The sequence below is a fragment of the Strigops habroptila genome, chromosome 4, assembly GCF_004027225.2.
Source record: "Strigops habroptila isolate Jane chromosome 4, bStrHab1.2.pri, whole genome shotgun sequence".
In the NCBI taxonomy this organism is placed as follows: Eukaryota; Metazoa; Chordata; class Aves; order Psittaciformes; family Psittacidae; genus Strigops; species Strigops habroptila.
In genome coordinates this window covers 50,028,357-50,050,369 of record NC_046358.1, presented here as the reverse complement: position 1 = coordinate 50,050,369, position 22,013 = coordinate 50,028,357, and the positions used below count along the sequence as shown (strand labels likewise).

General features: G+C 53.3%; 1 protein-coding gene across 1 annotated transcript in view; it reads right to left on the bottom strand.

Moving 5' to 3' along the window:
- Positions 1–22,013, bottom strand: part of LOC115606393 (mucin-5AC-like) — a 55,943-nt gene that overhangs the window by 13,833 nt on the left and 20,097 nt on the right. The window contains exons 25-31 of the mRNA XM_030482235.1: positions 21,337–21,576; positions 20,662–20,818; positions 19,945–20,073; positions 19,465–19,606; positions 18,186–18,229; positions 17,880–18,086; positions 122–16,648 (exon numbers count right to left, since the gene is read on the bottom strand). Coding sequence (XP_030338095.1) covers positions 122–16,648; positions 17,880–18,086; positions 18,186–18,229; positions 19,465–19,606; positions 19,945–20,073; positions 20,662–20,818; positions 21,337–21,576 — 17,446 coding nt within the window. The remainder of the gene's footprint in view (positions 1–121; positions 16,649–17,879; positions 18,087–18,185; positions 18,230–19,464; positions 19,607–19,944; positions 20,074–20,661; positions 20,819–21,336; positions 21,577–22,013) is intronic.

Genomic DNA, 22,013 nt, shown 5'->3' with positions numbered 1-22,013 from the left:
AATAAAATATTTACAACTGAAATTTCTGAATATATTAAATGAAAATTTTGCTTGTACTAACAGAAAAACACCAAAACAGTTAATTAATATATAAGTTGACTGAAAAAAATTAATAACTAACCAGGTGAAAAAACAGAACTGCCAATTTTACAGAAACATGGTGTTGATACAGGGGTAGAAGAAGTGCTGGTACAGCAAGGTTCAGATGTGGCACTGCTGGTAGTGAGGCTGGTGGATGGGAAGGAGGTGCTGCTTGGGCAGTTGTAGTTAGGGGTGCAGCAGAGGACGCGGATCCTGTAGTTGAGGCACGTCTTAAATTTGCCAGTCTGGTCTTCGTTCTTGCAGACCAGTCCAAAGTGGACGTCGCACTGCACGACCTGTCCGACGTGCTGGATGGAGACCTCGGGGTAGTCCTCCGCGCGGCACTCGATATCCTTTGGACGTTGACAGACTTCCTTCCCGGCGGCGCGGATGCGCTGGTAGGTCTCGAAGTCTCCCTGGTTGGTCCCCGAGGAGGGGAAGTCGACGTCGAACCATTCGCTCCAGGAGCACACCTCGGGTTCGCAGGCGGTCGTGGACTGGGTGGAGGTCACGCTCGCGTAGTATAGGGTAGGTGTCGGTGTGGGGCTGGTGGTGCTGGTGTAGGTTTGCGATGCGATCTCTGAGGAGGTGGGCTGCGTGGTGGAGGAGCGGTATGTGGAGGTGGAGGTGGTGACGCTGGAGGATGTTGGGGCAGTGCGGGTGCTGATGCTGGTGGGGCTGCTGGTTGGGAAGGAGGTGCTGCTTGGGCAGTTGTAGTTAGGGGTGCAGCAGAGGACGCGGATCCTGTAGTTGAGGCACGTCTTAAATTTGCCAGTCTGGTCTTCGTTCTTGCAGACCAGTCCAAAGTGGACGTCGCACTGCACGACCTGTCCGACGTGCTGGATGGAGACCTCGGGGTAGTCCTCCGCGCGGCACTCGATATCCTTTGGACGTTGACAGACTTCCTTCCCGGCGGCGCGGATGCGCTGGTAGGTTTCGAAGTCTCCCTGGTTGGTCCCCGAGGAGGGGAAGTCGACGTCGAACCATTCGCTCCAGGAGCACACCTCGGGTTCGCAGGCGGTCGTGGACTGGGTGGAGGTCACGCTCGCGTAGTATAGGGTAGGTGTCGGTGTGGGGCTGGTGGTGCTGGTGTAGGTTTGCGATGCGATCTCTGAGGAGGTGGGCTGCGTGGTGGAGGAGCGGTATGTGGAGGTGGAGGTGGTGACACTGGAGGATGTTGGGGCAGTGCGGGTGCTGATGCTGGTGGGGCTGCTGGTTGGGAAGGAGGTGCTGCTTGGGCAGTTGTAGTTAGGGGTGCAGCAGAGGACGCGGATCCTGTAGTTGAGGCACGTCTTAAATTTGCCAGTCTGGTCTTCGTTCTTGCAGACCAGTCCAAATTGGACGTCGCACTGCACGACCTGTCCGACGTGCTGGATGGAGACCTCGGGGTAGTCCTCCGCGCGGCACTCGATATCCTTTGGACGTTGACAGACTTCCTTCCCGGCGGCGCGGATGCGCTGGTAGGTTTCGAAGTCTCCCTGGTTGGTCCCCGAGGAGGGGAAGTCGACGTCGAACCATTCGCTCCAGGAGCACACCTCGGGTTCGCAGGCGGTCGTGGACTGGGTGGAGGTCACGCTCGCGTAGTATAGGGTAGGTGTCGGTGTGGGGCTGGTGGTGCTGGTGTAGGTTTGCGATGCGATCTCTGAGGAGGTGGGCTGCGTGGTGGAGGAGCGGTATGTGGAGGTGGAGGTGGTGACACTGGAGGATGTTGGGGCAGTGCGGGTGCTGATGCTGGTGGGGCTGCTGGTTGGGAAGGAGGTGCTGCTTGGGCAGTTGTAGTTAGGGGTGCAGCAGAGGACGCGGATCCTGTAGTTGAGGCACGTCTTAAATTTGCCAGTCTGGTCTTCGTTCTTGCAGACCAGTCCAAAGTGGACGTCGCACTGCACGACCTGTCCGACGTGCTGGATGGAGACCTCGGGGTAGTCCTCCGCGCGGCACTCGATATCCTTTGGACGTTGACAGACTTCCTTCCCGGCGGCGCGGATGCGCTGGTAGGTTTCGAAGTCTCCCTGGTTGGTCCCCGAGGAGGGGAAGTCGACGTCGAACCATTCGCTCCAGGAGCACAGCTCGGGTTCGCAGGCGGTCGTGGACTGGGTGGAGGTCACGCTCGCGTAGTATAGGGTAGGTGTCGGTGTGGGGCTGGCGGTGCTGGTGTAGGTTTGCGATGCGATCTCTGAGGAGGTGGGCTGCGTGGTGGAGGAGCGGTATGTGGAGGTGGAGGTGGTGACACTGGAGGATGTTGGGGCAGTGCGGGTGCTGATGCTGGTGGGGCTGCTGGTTGGGAAGGAGGTGCTGCTTGGGCAGTTGTAGTTAGGGGTGCAGCAGAGGACGCGGATCCTGTAGTTGAGGCACGTCTTAAATTTGCCAGTCTGGTCTTCGTTCTTGCAGACCAGTCCAAAGTGGACGTCGCACTGCACGACCTGTCCGACGTGCTGGATGGAGACCTCGGGGTAGTCCTCCGCGCGGCACTCGATATCCTTTGGACGTTGACAGACTTCCTTCCCGGCGGCGCGGATGCGCTGGTAGGTTTCGAAGTCTCCCTGGTTGGTCCCCGAGGAGGGGAAGTCGACGTCGAACCATTCGCTCCAGGAGCACACCTCGGGTTCGCAGGCGGTCGTGGACTGGGTGGAGGTCACGCTCGCGTAGTATAGGGTAGGTGTCGGTGTGGGGTTGGTGGTGCTGGTGTAGGTTTGCGATGCGATCTCTGAGGAGGTGGGCTGCGTGGTGGAGGAGCGGTATGTGGAGGTGGAGGTGGTGACACTGGAGGATGTTGGGGCAGTGCGGGTGCTGATGCTGGTGGGGCTGCTGGTTGGGAAGGAGGTGCTGCTTGGGCAGTTGTAGTTAGGGGTGCAGCAGAGGACGCGGATCCTGTAGTTGAGGCACGTCTTAAATTTGCCAGTCTGGTCTTCGTTCTTGCAGACCAGTCCAAATTGGACGTTGCACTGCACGACCTGTCCGACGTGCTGGATGGAGACCTCGGGGTAGTCCTCCGCGCGGCACTCGATATCCTTTGGACGTTGACAGACTTCCTTCCCGGCGGCGCGGATGCGCTGGTAGGTCTCGAAGTCTCCCTGGTTGGTCCCCGAGGAGGGGAAGTCGACGTCGAACCATTCGCTCCAGGAGCACAGCTCGGGTTCGCAGGCGGTCGTGGACTGGGTGGAGGTCACGCTCGTGTAGTATAGGGTAGGTGTCGGTGTGGGGCTGGTGGTGCTGGTGTAGGTTTGCGATGCGATCTCTGAGGAGGTGGGCTGCGTGGTGGAGGAGCGGTATGTGGAGGTGGAGGTGGTGACGCTGGAGGATGTTGGGGCAGTGCGGGTGCTGATGCTGGTGGGGCTGCTGGTTGGGAAGGAGGTGCTGCTTGGGCAGTTGTAGTTAGGGGTGCAGCAGAGGACGCGGATCCTGTAGTTGAGGCACGTCTTAAATTTGCCAGTCTGGTCTTCGTTCTTGCAGACCAGTCCAAATTGGACGTCGCACTGCACGACCTGTCCGACGTGCTGGATGGAGACCTCGGGGTAGTCCTCCGCGCGGCACTCGATATCCTTTGGACGTTGACAGACTTCCTTCCCGGCGGCGCGGATGCGCTGGTAGGTTTCGAAGTCTCCCTGGTTGGTCCCTGAGGAGGGGAAGTCGACGTCGAACCATTCGCTCCAGGAGCACACCTCGGGTTCGCAGGCGGTCGTGGACTGGGTGGAGGTCACGCTCGCATAGTATAGGGTAGGTGTCGGTGTGGGGCTGGTGGTGCTGGTGTAGGTTTGCGATGCGATTTCTGAGGAGGTGGGCTGCGTGGTGGAGGAGCGGTATGTGGAGGTGGAGGTGGTGACGCTGGAGGATGTTGGGGCAGTGCGGGTGCTGATGCTGGTGGGGCTGCTGGTTGGGAAGGAGGTGCTGCTTGGGCAGTTGTAGTTAGGGGTGCAGCAGAGGACGCGGATCCTGTAGTTGAGGCACGTCTTAAATTTGCCAGTCTGGTCTTCGTTCTTGCAGACCAGTCCAAAGTGGACGTCGCACTGCACGACCTGTCCGACGTGCTGGATGGAGACCTCGGGGTAGTCCTCCGCGCGGCACTCGATATCCTTTGGACGTTGACAGACTTCCTTCCCGGCAGCGCGGATGCGCTGGTAGGTTTCGAAGTCTCCCTGGTTGGTCCCCGAGGAGGGGAAGTCGACGTCGAACCATTCGCTCCAGGAGCACACCTCGGGTTCGCAGGCGGTCGTGGACTGGGTGGAGGTCACGCTCGCGTAGTATAGGGTAGGTGTCGGTGTGGGGCTGGCGGTGCTGGTGTAGGTTTGCGATGCGATCTCTGAGGAGGTGGGCTGCGTGGTGGAGGAGCGGTATGTGGAGGTGGAGGTGGTGACACTGGAGGATGTTGGGGCAGTGCGGGTGCTGATGCTGGTGGGGCTGCTGGTTGGGAAGGAGGTGCTGCTTGGGCAGTTGTAGTTAGGGGTGCAGCAGAGGACGCGGATCCTGTAGTTGAGGCACGTCTTAAATTTGCCAGTCTGGTCTTCGTTCTTGCAGACCAGTCCAAATTGGACGTCGCACTGCACGACCTGTCCGACGTGCTGGATGGAGACCTCGGGGTAGTCCTCCGCGCGGCACTCGATATCCTTTGGACGTTGACAGACTTCCTTCCCGGCGGCGCGGATGCGCTGGTAGGTCTCGAAGTCTCCCTGGTTGGTCCCCGAGGAGGGGAAGTCGACGTCGAACCATTCGCTCCAGGAGCACACCTCGGGTTCGCAGGCGGTCGTGGACTGGGTGGAGGTCACGCTCGTGTAGTATAGGGTAGGTGTCGGTGTGGGGCTGGTGGTGCTGGTGTAGGTTTGCGATGCGATCTCTGAGGAGGTGGGCTGCGTGGTGGAGGAGCGGTATGTGGAGGTGGAGGTGGTGACACTGGAGGATGTTGGGGCAGTGCGGGTGCTGATGCTGGTGGGGCTGCTGGTTGGGAAGGAGGTGCTGCTTGGGCAGTTGTAGTTAGGGGTGCAGCAGAGGACGCGGATCCTGTAGTTGAGGCACGTCTTAAATTTGCCAGTCTGGTCTTCGTTCTTGCAGACCAGTCCAAATTGGACGTCGCACTGCACGACCTGTCCGACGTGCTGGATGGAGACCTCGGGGTAGTCCTCCGCGCGGCACTCGATATCCTTTGGACGTTGACAGACTTCCTTCCCGGCGGCGCGGATGCGCTGGTAGGTTTCGAAGTCTCCCTGGTTGGTCCCTGAGGAGGGGAAGTCGACGTCGAACCATTCGCTCCAGGAGCACACCTCGGGTTCGCAGGCGGTCGTGGACTGGGTGGAGGTCACGCTCGCATAGTATAGGGTAGGTGTCGGTGTGGGGCTGGTGGTGCTGGTGTAGGTTTGCGATGCGATTTCTGAGGAGGTGGGCTGCGTGGTGGAGGAGCGGTATGTGGAGGTGGAGGTGGTGACGCTGGAGGATGTTGGGGCTGTGCGGGTGCTGATGCTGGTGGGGCTGCTGGTTGGGAAGGAGGTGCTGCTTGGGCAGTTGTAGTTAGGGGTGCAGCAGAGGACGCGGATCCTGTAGTTGAGGCACGTCTTAAATTTGCCAGTCTGGTCTTCGTTCTTGCAGACCAGTCCAAAGTGGACGTCGCACTGCACGACCTGTCCGACGTGCTGGATGGAGACCTCGGGGTAGTCCTCCGCGCGGCACTCGATATCCTTTGGACGTTGACAGACTTCCTTCCCGGCGGCGCGGATGCGCTGGTAGGTTTCGAAGTCTCCCTGGTTGGTCCCCGAGGAGGGGAAGTCGACGTCGAACCATTCGCTCCAGGAGCACACCTCGGGTTCGCAGGCGGTCGTGGACTGGGTGGAGGTCACGCTCGCGTAGTATAGGGTAGGTGTCGGTGTGGGGCTGGTGGTGCTGGTGTAGGTTTGCGATGCGATCTCTGAGGAGGTGGGCTGCGTGGTGGAGGAGCGGTATGTGGAGGTGGAGGTGGTGACACTGGAGGATGTTGGGGCAGTGCGGGTGCTGATGCTGGTGGGGCTGCTGGTTGGGAAGGAGGTGCTGCTTGGGCAGTTGTAGTTAGGGGTGCAGCAGAGGACGCGGATCCTGTAGTTGAGGCACGTCTTAAATTTGCCAGTCTGGTCTTCGTTCTTGCAGACCAGTCCAAAGTGGACGTCGCACTGCACGACCTGTCCGACGTGCTGGATGGAGACCTCGGGGTAGTCCTCCGCGCGGCACTCGATATCCTTTGGACGTTGACAGACTTCCTTCCCGGCGGCGCGGATGCGCTGGTAGGTTTCGAAGTCTCCCTGGTTGGTCCCCGAGGAGGGGAAGTCGACGTCGAACCATTCGCTCCAGGAGCACACCTCGGGTTCGCAGGCGGTCGTGGACTGGGTGGAGGTCACGCTCGCGTAGTATAGGGTAGGTGTCGGTGTGGGGCTGGTGGTGCTGGTGTAGGTTTGCGATGCGATCTCTGAGGAGGTGGGCTGCGTGGTGGAGGAGCGGTATGTGGAGGTGGAGGTGGTGACACTGGAGGATGTTGGGGCAGTGCGGGTGCTGATGCTGGTGGGGCTGCTGGTTGGGAAGGAGGTGCTGCTTGGGCAGTTGTAGTTAGGGGTGCAGCAGAGGACGCGGATCCTGTAGTTGAGGCATGTCTTAAATTTGCCAGTCTGGTCTTCGTTCTTGCAGACCAGTCCAAATTGGACGTCGCACTGCACGACCTGTCCGACGTGCTGGATGGAGACCTCGGGGTAGTCCTCCGCGCGGCACTTGATATCCTTTGGACGTTGACAGACTTCCTTCCCGGCGGCGCGGATGCGCTGGTAGGTTTCGAAGTCTCCCTGGTTGGTCCCCGAGGAGGGGAAGTCGACGTCGAACCATTCGCTCCAGGAGCACACCTCGGGTTCGCAGGCGGTCGTGGACTGGGTGGAGGTCACGCTCGCATAGTATAGGGTAGGTGTCGGTGTGGGGCTGGTGGTGCTGGTGTAGGTTTGCGATGCGATTTCTGAGGAGGTGGGCTGCGTGGTGGAGGAGCGGTATGTGGAGGTGGAGGTGGTGACACTGGAGGATGTTGGGGCAGTGCGGGTGCTGATGCTGGTGGGGCTGCTGGTTGGGAAGGAGGTGCTGCTTGGGCAGTTGTAGTTAGGGGTGCAGCAGAGGACGCGTATCCTGTAGTTGAGGCACGTCTTAAATTTGCCAGTCTGGTCTTCGTTCTTGCAGACCAGTCCAAAGTGGACGTCGCACTGCACGACCTGTCCGACGTGCTGGATGGAGACCTCGGGGTAGTCCTCCGCGCGGCACTCGATATCCTTTGGACGTTGACAGACTTCCTTCCCGGCGGCGCGGATGCGCTGGTAGGTTTCGAAGTCTCCCTGGTTGGTCCCCGAGGAGGGGAAGTCGACGTCGAACCATTCGCTCCAGGAGCACACCTCGGGTTCGCAGGCGGTCGTGGACTGGGTGGAGGTCACGCTCGCGTAGTATAGGGTAGGTGTCGGTGTGGGGCTGGTGGTGCTGGTGTAGGTTTGCGATGCGATCTCTGAGGAGGTGGGCTGCGTGGTGGAGGAGCGGTATGTGGAGGTGGAGGTGGTGACACTGGAAGATGTTGGGGCAGTGCGGGTGCTGATGCTGGTGGGGCTGCTGGTTGGGAAGGAGGTGCTGCTTGGGCAGATGTAGTTAGGGGTGCAGCAGAGGACGCGGATCCTGTAGTTGAGGCACGTCTTAAATTTGCCAGTCTGGTCTTCGTTCTTGCAGACCAGTCCAAAGTGGACGTCGCACTGCACGACCTGTCCGACGTGCTGGATGGAGACCTCGGGGTAGTCCTCCGCGCGGCACTCGATATCCTTTGGACGTTGACAGACTTCCTTCCCGGCAGTGCGGATGCGCTGGTAGGTTTCGAAGTCTCCCTGGTTGGTCCCCGAGGAGGGGAAGTCGACGTCGAACCATTCGCTCCAGGAGCACACCTCGGGTTCGCAGGCGGTCGTGGACTGGGTGGAGGTCACGCTCGCGTAGTATAGGGTAGGTGTCGGTGTGGGGCTGGTGGTGCTGGTGTAGGTTTGCGATGCGATCTCTGAGGAGGTGGGCTGCGTGGTGGAGGAGCGGTATGTGGAGGTGGAGGTGGTGACACTGGAGGATGTTGGGGCAGTGCGGGTGCTGATGCTGGTGGGGCTGCTGGTTGGGAAGGAGGTGCTGCTTGGGCAGTTGTAGTTAGGGGTGCAGCAGAGGACGCGTATCCTGTAGTTGAGGCACGTCTTAAATTTGCCAGTCTGGTCTTCGTTCTTGCAGACCAGTCCAAAGTGGACGTCGCACTGCACGACCTGTCCGACGTGCTGGATGGAGACCTCGGGGTAGTCCTCCGCGCGGCACTCGATATCCTTTGGACGTTGACAGACTTCCTTCCCGGCGGCGCGGATGCGCTGGTAGGTTTCGAAGTCTCCCTGGTTGGTCCCCGAGGAGGGGAAGTCGACGTCGAACCATTCGCTCCAGGAGCACACCTCGGGTTCGCAGGCGGTCGTGGACTGGGTGGAGGTCACGCTCGCGTAGTATAGGGTAGGTGTCGGTGTGGGGCTGGTGGTGCTGGTGTAGGTTTGCGATGCGATCTCTGAGGAGGTGGGCTGCGTGGTGGAGGAGCGGTATGTGGAGGTGGAGGTGGTGACACTGGAGGATGTTGGGGCAGTGCGGGTGCTGATGCTGGTGGGGCTGCTGGTTGGGAAGGAGGTGCTGCTTGGGCAGTTGTAGTTAGGGGTGCAGCAGAGGACGCGGATCCTGTAGTTGAGGCACGTCTTAAATTTGCCAGTCTGGTCTTCGTTCTTGCAGACCAGTCCAAAGTGGACGTCGCACTGCACGACCTGTCCGACGTGCTGGATGGAGACCTCGGGGTAGTCCTCCGCGCGGCACTCGATATCCTTTGGACGTTGACAGACTTCCTTCCCGGCAGCGCGGATGCGCTGGTAGGTTTCGAAGTCTCCCTGGTTGGTCCCCGAGGAGGGGAAGTCGACGTCGAACCATTCGCTCCAGGAGCACACCTCGGGTTCGCAGGCGGTCATGGACTGGGTGGAGGTCACGCTCGCGTAGTATAGGGTAGGTGTCGGTGTGGGGCTGGTGGTGCTGGTGTAGGTTTGCGATGCGATCTCTGAGGAGGTGGGCTGCGTGGTGGAGGAGCGGTATGTGGAGGTGGAGGTGGTGACGCTGGAGGATGTTGGGGCAGTGCGGGTGCTGATGCTGGTGGGGCTGCTGGTTGGGAAGGAGGTGCTGCTTGGGCAGTTGTAGTTAGGGGTGCAGCAGAGGACGCGGATCCTGTAGTTGAGGCACGTCTTAAATTTGCCAGTCTGGTCTTCGTTCTTGCAGACCAGTCCAAAGTGGACGTCGCACTGCACGACCTGTCCGACGTGCTGGATGGAGACCTCGGGGTAGTCCTCCGCGCGGCACTCGATATCCTTTGGACGTTGACAGACTTCCTTCCCGGCAGCGCGGATGCTCTGGTAGGTTTCGAAGTCTCCCTGGTTGGTCCCCGAGGAGGGGAAGTCGACGTCGAACCATTCGCTCCAGGAGCACAGCTCGGGTTCGCAGGCGGTCGTGGACTGGGTGGAGGTCACGCTCGCGTAGTATAGGGTAGGTGTCGGTGTGGGGCTGGCGGTGCTGGTGTAGGTTTGCGATGCGATCTCTGAGGAGGTGGGCTGCGTGGTGGAGGAGCGGTATGTGGAGGTGGAGGTGGTGACACTGGAGGATGTTGGGGCAGTGCGGGTGCTGATGCTGGTGGGGCTGCTGGTTGGGAAGGAGGTGCTGCTTGGGCAGTTGTAGTTAGGGGTGCAGCAGAGGACGCGGATCCTGTAGTTGAGGCACGTCTTAAATTTGCCAGTCTGGTCTTCGTTCTTGCAGACCAGTCCAAAGTGGACGTCGCACTGCACGACCTGTCCGACGTGCTGGATGGAGACCTCGGGGTAGTCCTCCGCGCGGCACTCGATATCCTTTGGACGTTGACAGACTTCCTTCCCGGCAGCGCGGATGCTCTGGTAGGTTTCGAAGTCTCCCTGGTTGGTCCCCGAGGAGGGGAAGTCGACGTCGAACCATTCGCTCCAGGAGCACACCTCGGGTTCGCAGGCGGTCGTGGACTGGGTGGAGGTCACGCTCGCGTAGTATAGGGTAGGTGTCGGTGTGGGGCTGGTGGTGCTGGTGTAGGTTTGCGATGCGATCTCTGAGGAGGTGGGCTGCGTGGTGGAGGAGCGGTATGTGGAGGTGGAGGTGGTGACGCTGGAGGATGTTGGGGCAGTGCGGGTGCTGATGCTGGTGGGGCTGCTGGTTGGGAAGGAGGTGCTGCTTGGGCAGTTGTAGTTAGGGGTGCAGCAGAGGACGCGGATCCTGTAGTTGAGGCACGTCTTAAATTTGCCAGTCTGGTCTTCGTTCTTGCAGACCAGTCCAAAGTGGACGTCGCACTGCACGACCTGTCCGACGTGCTGGATGGAGACCTCGGGGTAGTCCTCCGCGCGGCACTCGATATCCTTTGGACGTTGACAGACTTCCTTCCCGGCGGCGCGGATGCGCTGGTAGGTTTCGAAGTCTCCCTGGTTGGTCCCCGAGGAGGGGAAGTCAACGTCGAACCATTCGCTCCAGGAGCACACCTCGGGTTCGCAGGCGGTCGTGGACTGGGTGGAGGTCACGCTCGCGTAGTATAGGGTAGGTGTCGGTGTGGGGCTGGTGGTGCTGGTGTAGGTTTGCGATGCGATCTCTGAGGAGGTGGGCTGCGTGGTGGAGGAGCGGTATGTGGAGGTGGAGGTGGTGACGCTGGAGGATGTTGGGGCAGTGCGGGTGCTGATGCTGGTGGGGCTGCTGGTTGGGAAGGAGGTGCTGCTTGGGCAGTTGTAGTTAGGGGTGCAGCAGAGGACGCGGATCCTGTAGTTGAGGCACGTCTTAAATTTGCCAGTCTGGTCTTCGTTCTTGCAGACCAGTCCAAAGTGGACGTCGCACTGCACGACCTGTCCGACGTGCTGGATGGAGACCTCGGGGTAGTCCTCCGCGTGGCACTCGATATCCTTTGGACGTTGACAGACTTCCTTCCCGGCAGCGCGGATGCGCTGGTAGGTTTCGAAGTCTCCCTGGTTGGTCCCCGAGGAGGGGAAGTCGACGTCGAACCATTCGCTCCAGGAGCACAGCTCGGGTTCGCAGGCGGTCGTGGACTGGGTGGAGGTCACGCTCGCGTAGTATAGGGTAGGTGTCGGTGTGGGGCTGGCGGTGCTGGTGTAGGTTTGCGATGCGATCTCTGAGGAGGTGGGCTGCGTGGTGGAGGAGCGGTATGTGGAGGTGGAGGTGGTGACACTGGAGGATGTTGGGGCAGTGCGGGTGCTGATGCTGGTGGGGCTGCTGGTTGGGAAGGAGGTGCTGCTTGGGCAGTTGTAGTTAGGGGTGCAGCAGAGGACGCGGATCCTGTAGTTGAGGCACGTCTTAAATTTGCCAGTCTGGTCTTCGTTCTGGCAGACCAGTCCAAAGTGGACGTCGCACTGCACGACCTGTCCGACGTGCTGGATGGAGACCTCGGGGTAGTCCTCCGCGCGGCACTCGATATCCTTTGGACGTTGACAGACTTCCTTCCCGGCGGCGCGGATGCGCTGGTAGGTTTCGAAGTCTCCCTGGTTGGTCCCCGAGGAGGGGAAGTCGACGTCGAACCATTCGCTCCAGGAGCACACCTCGGGTTCGCAGGCGGTCGTGGACTGGGTGGAGGTCACGCTCGCGTAGTATAGGGTAGGTGTCGGTGTGGGGCTGGTGGTGCTGGTGTAGGTTTGCGATGCGATCTCTGAGGAGGTGGGCTGCGTGGTGGAGGAGCGGTATGTGGAGGTGGAGGTGGTGACGCTGGAGGATGTTGGGGCAGTGCGGGTGCTGATGCTGGTGGGGCTGCTGGTTGGGAAGGAGGTGCTGCTTGGGCAGTTGTAGTTAGGGGTGCAGCAGAGGACGCGGATCCTGTAGTTGAGGCACGTCTTAAATTTGCCAGTCTGGTCTTCGTTCTTGCAGACCAGTCCAAAGTGGACGTCGCACTGCACGACCTGTCCGACGTGCTGGATGGAGACCTCGGGGTAGTCCTCCGCGCGGCACTCGATATCCTTTGGACGTTGACAGACTTCCTTCCCGGCGGCGCGGATGCGCTGGTAGGTTTCGAAGTCTCCCTGGTTGGTCCCCGAGGAGGGGAAGTCGACGTCGAACCATTCGCTCCAGGAGCACACCTCGGGTTCGCAGGCGGTCGTGGACTGGGTGGAGGTCACGCTCGCGTAGTATAGGGTAGGTGTCGGTGTGGGGCTGGTGGTGCTGGTGTAGGTTTGCGATGCGATTTCTGAGGAGGTGGGCTGCGTGGTGGAGGAGCGGTATGTGGAGGTGGAGGTGGTGACACTGGAGGATGTTGGGGCAGTGCGAGTGCTGATGCTGGTGGGGCTGCTGGTTGGGAAGGAGGTGCTGCTTGGGCAGTTGTAGTTAGGGGTGCAGCAGAGGACGCGGATCCTGTAGTTGAGGCACGTCTTAAATTTGCCAGTCTGGTCTTCGTTCTTGCAGACCAGTCCAAAGTGGACGTCGCACTGCACGACCTGTCCGACGTGCTGGATGGAGACCTCGGGGTAGTCCTCCGCGCGGCACTCGATATCCTTTGGACGTTGACAGACTTCCTTCCCGGCGGCGCGGATGCGCTGGTAGGTTTCGAAGTCTCCCTGGTTGGTCCCCGAGGAGGGGAAGTCGACGTCGAACCATTCGCTCCAGGAGCACACCTCGGGTTCGCAGGCGGTCGTGGACTGGGTGGAGGTCACGCTCGCGTAGTATAGGGTAGGTGTCGGTGTGGGGCTGGTGGTGCTGGTGTAGGTTTGCGATGCGATTTCTGAGGAGGTGGGCTGCGTGGTGGAGGAGCGGTATGTGGAGGTGGAGGTGGTGACGCTGGAGGATGTTGGGGCAGTGCGGGTGCTGATGCTGGTGGGGCTGCTGGTTGGGAAGGAGGTGCTGCTTGGGCAGTTGTAGTTAGGGGTGCAGCAGAGGACGCGTATCCTGTAGTTGAGGCACGTCTTAAATTTGCCAGTCTGGTCTTCGTTCTTGCAGACCAGTCCAAATTGGACGTCGCACTGCACGACCTGTCCGACGTGCTGGATGGAGACCTCGGGGTAGTCCTCCGCGCGGCACTCGATATCCTTTGGACGTTGACAGACTTCCTTCCCGGCGGCGCGGATGCGCTGGTAGGTTTCGAAGTCTCCCTGGTTGGTCCCCGAGGAGGGGAAGTCGACGTCGAACCATTCGCTCCAGGAGCACACCTCGGGTTCGCAGGCGGTAGTGGACTGGGTGGAGGTCACGCTCGCGTAGTATAGGGTAGGTGTCGGTGTGGGGCTGGTGGTGCTGGTGTAGGTTTGCGATGCGATCTCTGAGGAGGTGGGCTGCGTGGTGGAGGAGCGGTATGTGGAGGTGGAGGTGGTGACGCTGGAGGATGTTGGGGCAGTGCGGGTGCTGATGCTGGTGGGGCTGCTGGTTGGGAAGGAGGTGCTGCTTGGGCAGTTGTAGTTAGGGGTGCAGCAGAGGACGCGTATCCTGTAGTTGAGGCACGTCTTAAATTTGCCAGTCTGGTCTTCGTTCTTGCAGACCAGTCCAAAGTGGACGTCGCACTGCACGACCTGTCCGACGTGCTGGATGGAGACCTCGGGGTAGTCCTCCGCGCGGCACTCGATATCCTTTGGACGTTGACAGACTTCCTTCCCGGCGGCGCGGATGCGCTGGTAGGTTTCGAAGTCTCCCTGGTTGGTCCCCGAGGAGGGGAAGTCGACGTCGAACCATTCGCTCCAGGAGCACACCTCGGGTTCGCAGGCGGTCGTGGACTGGGTGGAGGTCACGCTCGCGTAGTATAGGGTAGGTGTCGGTGTGGGGCTGGTGGTGCTGGTGTAGGTTTGCGATGCGATTTCTGAGGAGGTGGGCTGCGTGGTGGAGGAGCGGTATGTGGAGGTGGAGGTGGTGACGCTGGAGGATGTTGGGGCAGTGCGGGTGCTGATGCTGGTGGGGCTGCTGGTTGGGAAGGAGGTGCTGCTTGGGCAGTTGTAGTTAGGGGTGCAGCAGAGGACGCGTATGCTGTAGTTGAGGCACGTCTTAAATTTGCCAGTCTGGTCTTCGTTCTTGCAGACCAGTCCAAAGTGGACGTCGCACTGCACGACCTGTCCGACGTGCTGGATGGAGACCTCGGGGTAGTCCTCCGCGCGGCACTCGATATCCTTTGGACGTTGACAGACTTCCTTCCCGGCGGCGCGGATGCGCTGGTAGGTTTCGAAGTCTCCCTGGTTGGTCCCCGAGGAGGGGAAGTCGACGTCGAACCATTCGCTCCAGGAGCACACCTCGGGTTCGCAGGCGGTCGTGGACTGGGTGGAGGTCACGCTCGCGTAGTATAGGGTAGGTGTCGGTGTGGGGCTGGTGGTGCTGGTGTAGGTTTGCGATGCGATTTCTGAGGAGGTGGGCTGCGTGGTGGAGGAGCGGTATGTGGAGGTGGAGGTGGTGACGCTGGAGGATGTTGGGGCAGTGCGGGTGCTGATGCTGGTGGGGCTGCTGGTTGGGAAGGAGGTGCTGCTTGGGCAGTTGTAGTTAGGGGTGCAGCAGAGGACGCGGATCCTGTAGTTGAGGCACGTCTTAAATTTGCCAGTCTGGTCTTCGTTCTTGCAGACCAGTCCAAAGTGGACGTCGCACTGCACGACCTGTCCGACGTGCTGGATGGAGACCTCGGGGTAGTCCTCCGCGCGGCACTCGATATCCTTTGGACGTTGACAGACTTCCTTCCCGGCGGCGCGGATGCGCTGGTAGGTTTCGAAGTCTCCCTGGTTGGTCCCCGAGGAGGGGAAGTCGACGTCGAACCATTCGCTCCAGGAGCACACATCGGGTTCGCAGGCGGTCGTGGACTGGGTGGAGGTCACGCTCGCGTAGTATAGGGTAGGTGTCGGTGTGGGGCTGGTGGTGCTGGTGTAGGTTTGCGATGCGATCTCTGAGGAGGTGGGCTGCGTGGTGGAGGAGCGGTATGTGGAGGTGGAGGTGGTGACGCTGGAGGATGTTGGGGCAGTGCGGGTGCTGATGCTGGTGGGGCTGCTGGTTGGGAAGGAGGTGCTGCTTGGGCAGTTGTAGTTAGGGGTGCAGCAGAGGACGCGGATCCTGTAGTTGAGGCACGTCTTAAATTTGCCAGTCTGGTCTTCGTTCTTGCAGACCAGTCCAAAGTGGACGTCGCACTGCACGACCTGTCCGACGTGCTGGATGGAGACCTCGGGGTAGTCCTCCGCGCGGCACTCGATATCCTTTGGACGTTGACAGACTTCCTTCCCGGCGGCGCGGATGCGCTGGTAGGTTTCGAAGTCTCCCTGGTTGGTCCCCGAGGAGGGGAAGTCGACGTCGAACCATTCGCTCCAGGAGCACACCTCGGGTTCGCAGGCGGTCGTGGACTGGGTGGAGGTCACGCTCGCGTAGTATAGGGTAGGTGTCGGTGTGGGGCTGGTGGTGCTGGTGTAGGTTTGCGATGCGATTTCTGAGGAGGTGGGCTGCGTGGTGGAGGAGTGGTATGTCGAGAGTGATGCACTTGTTTTCTGTGTTTTTGATTTTGTTGTTGATTGCGGTGGAATTCCTGTGTGAATATATCCTGTTTCTGGTGGAGTTGTTGAGATTGTAGTTACCTTATGTTTGGTCTGTAAATATGGTGGTGTTGATACTTCTGTCGATGATGTCCTTAGAGTTGTTGAAAAAATGGGAATAGTTTCGGACTTTTGTGTAGTTTTTTGGGGTGCTGTAGTTGGCTGGCACGGTACTGTCATATTTGTACAGCATTTAAATCTTAGTTTATAGTTATAGCAGATGGGTGGTAGTTGGTCTTTATTGTAGCATATCAACCCTTCTTCTGTGTTACATGTTATGTGTTGCTCCAGGAGGGGATATGGGGTATTAGGGAACCTTACTGCTCTGCATTCAACAGCCTTTCTGTTATCACAGACTTTATATCCCTTCTTTTCAATGTTCTGAATTGTGTCAAAATCTCCATCTTCGTATCCAGATCCTGGATAACTGACATCATACCACACTGACCAGTAACATTGTTCTTTAATACAAAGAGAAGTTGTTGAAGGAGAAGTGGTGACAGGTGTTGTTATTTCACTTGTGCGTGTGGTTATTTCTCTAGTAGCTGAAGGTGTGAATGTTGTGCTTTCAGAAGTTGGAGTAACTGGTGATAGAGTGGTTGAAAATGATGTAGTTTCTTCAGCTGGACTTGATGTTTCTGTGCTCGTAGCTGGTGGTGTGATTGGTGTTGACATGGTGAAATGTGTTGTAGAAGAGCATGGTACAAATCGACAGCATAAGACTCTGATTTCATAATTGTCACACATTGTTGAAATTTGATCTTTGTTGTAACATATAAGCCCAGCTGTTGTACTGCATTCTACTTTTTGGCCAAGGTCTTTCAGTGGTATAGTGGGGAATTTCTCTGCTCTGCATTGAACAGCCCGTGGAGCCTTACAGACTTCATAACCTTTAGCTCTCAAATCATCAAATGTTTCAAAATCTCCACCATCATAGCCAGGGGTTTGCAGACTCCCATCATACCATTCTGACCACTCACAGACTTCATGAACACATACTGATGTAGTTGGAGACACTGTGAAAGAGATAAAGAAGAGACTTCAAAACTTAGAATAAAATTCTGCAGATATTCTCTTTTTCATTATGTGAAATAGGCTGAAAATTTTCTTCAGGTAATTTGCTTGCATTGTGAACCTGTAGCATATCAATTTAGTGTAGTTATAATTTTATATGAAGTAGAACAGAGAATCCGTCACCCAGTGATTTAATGTACTGATGTGCTTGGAACTGTCACTTCCTAAGAGATTTCTAATTATCTTTTACAAATCATGTTGAAATAACTCTCAGGCAGAATTTATATACATTTGGGGGGGGGGGGAAATCTAACTTTTTTTTTTTTTTTTTCCCCTATGATTCAGTGTAATTGCTTGGTTTGCTCTCTGGAATGTCAAAGCCCCATCAAACCCAGCAGAAATAACACTTATTCTACGCATCAAGATTAATAGGTACTTTTTTCTTCCAAATGAGGTGACTCCTCATGCAATATGCTGCATTGTCTTTGCTCCTCCATTTGGAGGAAAAAATGTCTAATGCAGCATTATTATCTTAAGAAACCATTTATTGGTTTGGAGAGCAGTCCATAAGCTTTTGCAGGTGAATTCTTATTGTGAAATGGCTGGAAAATGACTAATGAATTCTAGCAGTGCTGATGGTTTCTGAATGCTTTCAAAACTTCTAGTTCTAAATTGTATACTGAATACTTATTTCATTAAAAAACATATGCCCATAGTAATTAGAGATTACCAACCTGAAAAATGCTGAACAGGAATTCTAAATATAAAAATTTCAATATCTCAATGCCAATATCTGAGCAATCTACTTAGTACTGTAATTATAAACACCATGAACCCTACCAGGAATTTTATGGAAAGTAATAATTCCATAATTTAATAGGAAAAATAATGAATTACTCATTCAGTAACAATTATTCCAGGTATAGAAATAGTTACAATTACAGGTAATGTCTTTTTGTTTTTCACAATGAAGTAAAATAATAGTATGAAGCCAGTGTGCAGTGGTTTCCATTGTGCTGTTTCAAAAGTGTTTTTATTTTCTAAGTTTATTTCCTTGTATTAGTTTGGTTACCAAATACTGGCTGAAACCAAATGCTAATAACAAATGAGACTTAATGTTATTTATTTTCAGGTTGTATTAATTCATTTATGTTGTGAGTGTGAGCGTGGTTTTGTAGCTGTATGTTACTCACTATTAATAGAATGTATTCTTATGAGCTAAAAAGGATGTACCTGTGGAAGAAGTGGCGGGTGGCGTAGTGCTGAAGTGAAATGTTGTTGCTGTTGTGGGTGATGTTGAGATTGGACATTCATAGACAGTCCTTTGAAGTGTTCCACTGGGACCACAGGTTGCGACAATACACCCTCCTGTGCCATCTGTAGTATTGTAGATCACATCTTTATATTTGTAGTTCCGTCCCTCATAAATGCAGACACATTCTGTAAATCAAAACACAGTGTTATTCCTTGGTATCTGAAACACAGAGCAGAGTACCTCAAATGCATCCTATTCAGATAAAATCAACTTTGTCAACATACCGTCTGCATCGTACTTGCATTTTTTGCCATGATCTGTGCATTCACTGGAAAAGAGAAAAAGGGGGGTGATGAATGTAAATATATTGGTTCATGACATAATTTTATTGTTTCAAATTTTTCTACTGATCCTTTGCTATTCATTGTATTTATATGTAGAAAGACTATTTCTTCTCTGAGTTAGAAATTGAGTTCTGCTGTACAAATTCAGGTTAGGTAGGATCACTCAGTTTTCCGGCAAGAAAGGCAACTCTTTCATGCCAGCATACTAAAAATGCAGTATCCTTATTGATGCTTTTGAGAGGTGGGTGAAGATGCGGGGAGGGGTGATTTGAAATGTTTTTATCTCCCTGATAGGTATACTTATTTTTTGAAAGGGAAAGTGCAGTAAATGTATCATTTGAGAAAGTATATCTGTATCATGGATGTTGAGGTTGTCTACGCAGTGATTTCCAAAAGATGCAAGAATGCATTCTGTTTTTCAGGGGATTTTATCTATTACCTGTTAAGAATCTAAATCTTGATATATTTATTTGCAGTGACTATGGGCATATGTACACTGGATAAACTTAAGTAAATATAGGTATGTATTTATCAGGTTAGGTTTAGTGCTGTTAATGACATTGACAATGCAAACAAAGCTGTCTGTGAACTGCAAAACATACCATGAAATTTGGCTTAGCTCAGATGGGCTTCACGCGAAGCTGTTTGTTATTCTGACTGGACTGCTTACAGTATTCAGGTGTAGCTATTTTAAAGCTGTCTTTAGGGCAGGTGTTAACTGCTTGCAACTGGTTCTGCTAACTTTGTGTTATTTGATAGAAGGCTTAGCAGCATTTGTCCCAACATGTCATCAATTCTGACAGAATGTGTGGGAATACTTGCTGACTGTTACTAATATGCAAGTACCAGTGCAATAACAGAAACAAGCTCAAAATAATGAAGATTAATTGCCTTCTAAATAATTTCACATAATGATTTTAGAGATATTTTTATAAAAATGTTCAGACTGTTGTCATAACTGTTATTATTTAAATTTGGTTTAAGTTAATTTAATAATTATAATAATAATTTAAAAGTACTTTAATAAGAATACAGAATAATTAGTAAATTAATTTTTCTATAGTAAAATATTTCAGCATGTCATCAATTAAACAAAAGAAAATGAGACATTATTCAGAAGCCTATGCCTGGCCTAGTTCCTGTTGGCAAACAAAAAAGTGCATGATGAATTATGTTCTGAAACTTTAAACTAAATGTTTAAAATCTTCACTAATCCTACCATAAATGACAATTCTGATTTGAAGGCATCTGCATTCCTGGTTTGTAATTTTTTCCATTTTCATAACAACCACAATTAGAAACACAGGTCATGGTTTCTTCATCGAAATAGGGCTTATTCTTTGGACAGTGTGGATAGCAGCCTGCAATAAAAAAATGAGACGTTGACACTAGACCTTTCACAAGTAGAACTCTATACTTTGCTTATTTCTGCTTTTCCCAAATTATTCCTATGGTAATGGAATTTCAGACTTTGTTACTGCTATTCCTTCCATTGCACATTAAGCTTTGGAGTATTTTGTCCTCATTTTCATTCCAAACAACAAGTTCATGATCCATTAGGCAGAAAGATACTAATTAGAAAATCTCTTCTTATAATTTCTAATATAAACAGGTCATATACTGAGTAACATAAATTTTGTTAATCAGATTGCATTTTAGCTTTTTATAAGTAGGATGAGATATGCATAATTATGTTTACCTTCCAAGCCTCTCAACTCATGAAGGCAATTCCCACTTGGGTTATTGCAGGTTTTCATACAAGGAGCTCCACATGGCTTGTAGTGCCACTCACATTCCCCTTGTGGATTGTAGTAGTCACAGAAGAGAGCTAGAGGAAGGAGAAATGACAGAAGGACTTTGATCTTTTTGTTCTACAGTCTTTCTGTTTTGCTGGGTAAAAATCCCATGTGATCAGCATAATCACATAGGTGGAGAGCAGTATATTGTCTTACTTCTAATTTAATACAATGGTTACACTTCTACCACCTTTTGACACCAGTAGTTACAAAGCATGGAACAGAGTTACACATTAATCCTGAAAAATCAATTGTTTGAATCATCGATTTTAGCTAGTATGCACTAATAGTGATTTACATTAAGCCTCGTGTAAACAGGTGGAAGTGTAGTATAATATTATAGTTCACCAGTTGTGTATCATGATTGACAAGTAAATCAGACACTAGTGACACCACTGGTAAAGTTACTATCAATGGTTTCATTTTAAGATAGACTAGCTTCCAGTGATTTACCCAATCTGCTTTGTGGGGTTTTTTTGCTGCTTTTCTAGAATATAGAGGTGCCTCTTACAAATACAATTTTATCCTTCTTTCTGTCTTTATTCTACTTTTATTTCTTTTTTCCTTCTCTGTTTTCTTTCTCTCTGAACCCCTTCAATAAGTAGTAGGGTGAAACTCACGACAAATGGATGGGGTTCTCCATGAAATGCAGATGTCCAGCTCATTGCACGCTTGAGCATAGGCAGCTACTGCTGTACAGAAACATTCACAGTCTCCTCCAGTGTCACAGGCACAAGCATCATCTACACATGCTTCATAATATTCATTTGGTTCAACCTGTTGGAGAAAACATTTGAGTTTTCATGCACTTGTCCTCTTTGAAAAGGCACTCACTGCTCTAAAAAAGGTGAATAAAATATCTGAAACTGATGACTCTGTATGTGTGAGAAAGATAGGAAAGGAAGAAACCATGAGAATGTTTTGAAAAATGAAGAGGAAAATGGAATAAAGCTATTACTAATAAGTGGTAATGCAAAGAGCTATTTGATGTTGAAGATACATTTGCAGAAATAATACTGTTACATTACTACAAGCTAGCACACAGTCATACATATCAGGTCGCTGATATTTATAGTACTAGAAAATGATGCCATTTGAAAATAAACATATCCTGAGATTTATCTGTGGTTGTCCTTTCTATTAAAAAAACCAACTATCAATTTCTTTAGTGTACTAATTCAAGACAAGTTGTCAAGCGTGATAGAGTGTATTTTAATGTATTTTTCAGCTATCTCACGTAAAAACTAACATAATCTCCTGCACAAGAGAATTTAAGACTCAAGTTTTAGTCATACCTGTGAGTGACACTTTGCAAACACTTCACTGGTAATGATACTGCATTGCTTCTGTGCCCAGGCTTTCCTGTATGGGTTTGCAGTGCATGGATCCTTGGTACGATTGGCGTTTGGGCAACTAGAAGACACTTTCCAGCTGTTGGCAAACTCCAGCACATTTCCTACCACAGATTGACTGCGAGTAGTGAAGTCATTATTTCCATTGCCATCATAGTTTCCGCAAAGTCCACAGACTTGTCCCTTCATGAGGATAAACAAAAATGATAAAGGTCAGTAAGGTACAGTTTATCAGTATCTGTGAGTAACAGACCTCAGGGTCTTACTTAAGTTTATCTAGGCGTCCTCGGTAGCAGTGTTGGACATTTTATTGAAATATCTCTCATGAAGAGATGTCTCTAACTTCTTGTTAGGAAGGATAAGAATAGGAAGCAGACTCATGGTTTTTGTTCTTAGCATTGAGGTAACTAGTTTTATCTAATCCTGAATATGCCTCTTCAGTGAGGGCTTTTCATGAAGAAAGCTAATTTTATCGTTGCTGTTATACCATTGCTGAATAATGTAATTTAAGGAAAATGTGTAGTACACAATCTAAGTAAGTCAACACTACAGGGACAGTAATATGCAATTTCTGCTCTTTCAGTCTTCTGGTTACAGCCTAAATTTCCATTTTTTTTCTT